Below are 5,247 nucleotides of genomic sequence, written 5' to 3'. Positions count from 1 at the left end.
GCGCCAACCACTTTTCCGTGCCCCTTTCAGAGAGGGAAAAGGTTGCATTGCGTTGCATGCCAACGTGCGCCCTTGTAGCCTTGCCGTGCTGTGCCCAACTAACCGCAGGATAGGTCCAAACGCCAGCCTTGCGGCTCTACACCACACTCCACTTCGCTCCCACTCACAGAATCGCAGGCCGCCGTGAGGACGCAGCATTTGGCTGGCAGTGCTTCATGGTGAAATCGTCAGTATCATACTCCCACTACATGCTTGGAATTTTCACGGTGAAACGGCCTATTAGTTCCTGTTGTCGGAAGTTCCAAACGGTGCGTCGCCACTTGGCTGGACTAGGAGCCCCAGAAGTCAAGACTCAAGTGACAGTATCCCTTGCACAGAGCGTATGGCGAGGAGAGCACATGTTCCAGCAGAGGACTTGTCGGTTTTGCACAATGGAAGCAGCAGCAGTAGGGCAATTAACTGCGGTGGACCGAAATGGGGCAGCAGAGAATCAACGTGAGACGTCCTGCATCCAGGCAGGCAGCGAGACAACAGAAAAGATGAAGGGACAGCAGCGCCCACCGCCGGGAAAAACACAGCATCTGCTTTCACTTCAGGCCTGGGAATCCTTCCTCCCCAACAACTCTGAACCACTTCAAACAGTAGAGAGTAGAGCTTAGCTGAAGACATGAGCATAGAATTCAAGTTTGCGAGAGGGGAGAGCAAGCGTAAACATCGCCATTAGAGCGCGACAAGACGGCCACAGGGCCTGTACATTACATGTCTTCCTCCTTCACACAACCCAGAAAAGGGAGGAAAGAAGATGAGCTGCGATCCTGGGCAAAATCATTATCTACAACCAAAATGATATCAATCCCCAACAAACAAGGCAAAACCAGCCAGGGAAGCCTTCTCCCCACCTTTCATCCCTAAGCTTTAACTTAACTATATATATATATATATATATATCGCATTTTCCCTATATAGATCAACATACCACCCAAAGAAACAGCCTCAGACGCACCAAAATGATGTTCTGATGTGGTCTGACATCCTACCGCACCGACCCGGCTCGCCGGCAGACCACGTCGAGGGCCTCGACGACCGTGCCCGAGAAGCCGGCTATGGCCTGGAACATCCCTGGAAGGCCAGTCTGGATGTTGTTGAGCGTCATGGACCTCGTCACCTCCACAGCCTTGGCATGCCTCGTTATCTCATCCTCCACCTTCCGGCGGCACTGGGCGATCTCGGTCTTCTTCTCGGAGAGAGGGTCGCGGGCGTCGAACGTGTGGCCTTCGATGCCGTCGCGCCCGCTGCCAGGGAGGCCGAGGCCTACCAACGAGTACGACTGGTAGTACTTCTTCTCAATGGCCCTCAGCGAGTTGGTCTTCTTCTCCAGCTCCTTCGAGTACGTCTCGGTCCGCTTCTTGATCTTCATCTCCTCTGCCTGCTTGGTGTAGATGACATGGATGACGTTCACGAAGCTCTTGATGGCCTCCGAAGCCACCGCGTCCGGAAGCCGGTCCAGTGCCTGCTTCCACTCGTCGCAGAAGGTGGTGAGCTCGCGTGAGATGAGTGACGCGTGGGCCTCCTGCGGGGTAATGCTGTCCACTTGGAAGAGTGTCAGCTTCAGCCAGCCATACAGAGAACGGATGTATTCACGCTGATACTTGATGAGCCGGTTGAAGTTCGAGTGCCATGCCGAGACGGCGGCCTCGAGATCACGCGTCGCGAGCCTGTGAAGGTCGGACGTCGACTCGGCCATGGAGTTGTCCACCAGACCGCGCACCTGTTGAACGATCTCATTCTGTGTCTCGTGGAAGTAGTTCATGGACCTCCACATGCTCAGCAACCTGCATGTCAAAATTCAGAAACAGTTAAGTGGTGCTTCCTGGCAGCATCACAAGATCTGGAATCAGGGGTTTCGGAACAAGGGACAAGACTTACGCGAAACAAAGCTCGACAAGCTGTGGCGCGAGCTCATTGTCGCGGACGCTGACGATGGCCGAGGATGTGGTAGTGGCAGCTTGTGACGCGACAACGATCAGTGATTGCAGCTTGTTTATGGAGGCCTTGGTCTTGTCCAGCTTGGCACTGTCCCTCCCTCTGTATTCCAAGCTTTGCAGGGTAGAAAGCTTCTTCTCATGCTCAATCTTAACGCTCTCCCTAGCCTGCAGAAGTTCAAATAAATCCATATATGCTTTAATATCTGAATAGTTGGGTTCGACAAACTGTTTAGTATACATATACAAGAAAACAGAACAAGTGCAGTGCAATAACTTGAAAGGAATCACATTCTATCCCAAACTAAGGAAACCAAAGGAACACTATTTGTCGTCACTAAACTTAGCCAATATAAATTTTGTAGTGGTTTCGGTAGCAGCAAAAGGCAATGCCCCAGCCTATGAACTTTCTCATGCTCAGCATTATCAGATATATTATGTACATTAAAGACAACTTCTCAAGGTTTGGAGACCTTTGTACACTATAAAGTAAAGAATCTCAAAGGATGAGTAGTTTAGACAAAAACAGAGCATAAAGGAAGGGAGGAAAATATGAATGTGTGGTTAGGAGATCTAATGGCATGGAGCACTGCTGCCTTTGCTGAAAGCAGCTAAAACTATCAAACCAATGCTCCAGCTGTTCCAAAGGAGGAAAGTGCAGGGCCTCTCTAAAGAAGCTTTCTGCAACAGGATCAGATTCTTCTTCCACAATTGCTGAACAAGAGGGAGGACTGCTATACATTAAATTGTATCAAGACACCAACTTCAAATCTAGAGAGGTGGCACCTAATCTAGCAAAAAAAGAAACAATGTCTAGTCATTTGTTTTATATCATTCATTTGTACCTACCAGAATCCTAAGAGCACAAAGAGATAGAGCTCTCTTCATGGTGTAAGCGTTTTAGCTAGTTTCATTTCATCCTTGACCATGGGTTATTAAATACAGACGACGCACAACTTATTCTAGCATTATATACTCATTTATTTGCTTTATCATAAAGAGTTCTCGGTGGAAGAATTTGGAATTTGTTGATGGCCGAAAACATCAGGTAATATCGTCTAGCAACGTAGTTGGATCATTCACAGGTGGAGCCGAGCTGAATAGTTTCAGCGTGTTCCATCGACAACTAACGAAGCATAACTAACAGTCATAGCATAGTTTAGCTGACAATTTTTATACAGCAGAGCAACACCAATTTGAGCAATGCACTCAACTGTTAACTTGAAAAGTATAATTAACAGTCACCAATGGCCTCGAGATGGATAGTAAAATTACCTTGACCTCCTCATATAGCTTCTTTTCCCAGGCCAAGAGCCGCTCCAGTGTTGACCCATGGCTCTTCCCTTCCATTGACCCCATCTCGAGTGAATTGGTGTCCAGCTTGTAGCGCACAGCCAATGGCGGCTTTGAAGTCCATGTCGACGCCAGTGCTGACAGCACGCTGTTGGAGTGGTACACCGTCTCTGCCAAAGGAGAAATCAGATTAAGCCAAAATGCTAAAGCATTGTCGCCATTTGGGCAAGAAAGCGTTGCATCTTTGTTAGAAAAATCCTAAAGCACTTGAGAGAATAGCATTCTGGGGAGCAATTCGTGTAATGGCGATTACTTTTGAGTTGCTGGAAGTTGCGGTCGAGCTGTGCGCGGCTGGCCTCCAGGAGCTCCGACACGTTGTCGCCGGCGTCGGCCGCCTTGACGAAGTACTCCTCGATGGCCGCGACGATCTCTGAGAGCGTGCGGTGGCGCACCACCATCCGCATCTCGGTCGCCCCCGTGACCGTGGAGAAGGAGTCCCCGACCTCTGACCTCTCGGCCCTCCGCAGCTGCATTGGCACGGCGGCGTACTCGGACGGCGCCGTCCCGCCGTACTCCGATCTGGCCGCGAACCCGCACTCGGATCTATTCCCCACCTCGCCTTCCTCCGATCTGGTCTCCGACGTGGTCGTCGACGCGTAGTGGTCCTCCTCGTCCTCCCATCCGCCGCAATGCATATCCTCCCTCTCCGTCTCCTCCTCGTCTTCCCCATGGCCGTCGTCGACCTCGTCGTCTTCTTTGAGGCGGTCGTGGCGGCGCTGGGGGTAGCCCCGGGCCTTGGCCTCGTCGTCGAGCTCGCGGAGGCGGTTTGCCTCCTCGAGATCGGTCTTGCGGCGGTCGAAGAACTCGGAGTCGGGCGGCGACGGCGGGTAGAAGTTCTCCCAGTCCCAGGCCGACGAGGAGGAGGGCGTCCCCACCACCGGCGGCTTCCGGAACGAGGACGCGACGCTCGAGTCCGACAGGATGTGCGGCACCTTGAGCCGCCGCATCCTCGGATCCATGTCGACCCTGAGCGCAGCAGCGGCGGCCTGAGGCTGCGGCTGCGGCTGCTGCTGGGGCGGCGGCGGCGGCGGCTGGTGGCGAGGGAGCGGCGTGGGGGGCGGCAGCGAGGAGGAGGCGACGGAGGACGCGGCGGCGGGCGCGGGCGCGTGCAGGGCGGGCGGCGCGGCGGTGGTGAGGAGGACGGGCGCGGTGTGGTGGGAGACGGTGAGCGAGGAGTGGCCCTGCGCGAAGCGGGAGAGCGCGGCGGCCGTGACGCGGAGGGAGCGGAGGTAGTCGGCGTGCGCGGAGGCGAGCAGCTGGCGCGCGGCGACGGCGTCCTTGATGTTGCGCCGGCGCTCCTTGCAGCGCCGCACCGTGTCCTCCTGCTCCACCTTGGATGCCGCGCACCCCATCGCTGCCTCTCGTCTCCTCCCCCGCGCAGATCTCCCTGCTCCCCTCCCCTCCCTCTCTCTCCGTCTTCCGGCTGCCGCTTCTCTCTCCACTTGGCTTGGGCTTCTTCTTCCTCTTCCCCCACTCTGCCGTCCGTCAGAGAGGAGAGCGAGCAGCGAGGAGTGTGTACTTGAGTGGGGGGAGTGAGGTGGGTGCGTGCGCCTTCCTTGCTCCGGCTCGGCTGTGCCTCGTTTAATTTCCGTTGCTCCTTTTCTTTATTTTCTTCTTCTTCTTTAGCGGGCCTCTTTTCCGTATACTTTCTGGCCGCCTTCGCGTTTCCGGGCGTGCGAAGTGGGCCTCGTGTTTGCGTAGACACGCGAGGTGGCTACGCCAAAATTTCCATGTCATTTCTGTACCCGGATGACAAATTTCCCATTTCAGTACAGCTATTTCTTTTTTCTCTTTCGAGAATATGAAGAATACCAAAAGTAAAACTTACATCCAGATTCGTAGACCACCTATCGACGACTAAATTTACTAGATCGAGTTGAAGACGCGTCGCCGTCATCGCCCCTCTCCCCCA

At 53.9% G+C, this 5,247-nt stretch overlaps 1 protein-coding gene across 1 annotated transcript; it reads right to left on the bottom strand.

The window, feature by feature from the left end:
- Positions 1 to 698: 698 nt before the first annotated feature.
- On the bottom strand, positions 699 to 4,824 carry LOC125513776 (protein ROLLING AND ERECT LEAF 2). The gene is made up of 4 exons (XM_048678969.2): positions 3,589 to 4,824; positions 3,258 to 3,445; positions 1,927 to 2,150; positions 699 to 1,832 (listed from the first exon to the last, which is right to left on the bottom strand). Exons 1-4 carry the CDS (start codon positions 4,685 to 4,687, stop codon positions 1,034 to 1,036), a joined length of 2,310 nt encoding a protein of 769 aa, XP_048534926.2. The 5' UTR covers positions 4,688 to 4,824; the 3' UTR covers positions 699 to 1,033.
- Positions 4,825 to 5,247: the final 423 nt, after the last annotated feature.

The sequence above is a fragment of the Triticum urartu genome, chromosome 1A (genome assembly GCF_056163025.1).
Source record: "Triticum urartu cultivar PI428250 chromosome 1A, HENAU_Tu73, whole genome shotgun sequence".
Classification (NCBI taxonomy): Eukaryota; Viridiplantae; Streptophyta; class Magnoliopsida; order Poales; family Poaceae; genus Triticum; species Triticum urartu.
Note: the sequence above shows the minus strand (reverse complement) of the source record. Positions and strands in the feature narration are given on the sequence as shown.

Coding starts and splice junctions, on each gene's coding strand:
- LOC125513776 (XM_048678969.2), bottom strand. CDS start 4,687: ATGGGGTGCGCGGCATCCAAGGTGGAGCAGGAGGACACGGTGCGGCGC. Junction 2,151..3,257: donor AGCTATATGAGGAGGTCAAG/GTAATTTTACTA, acceptor GAACTTCTGCAG/GCTAGGGAGAGCGTTAAGAT. Junction 1,833..1,926: donor CTTGTCGAGCTTTGTTTCGC/GTAAGTCTTGTC, acceptor TTTGACATGCAG/GTTGCTGAGCATGTGGAGGT.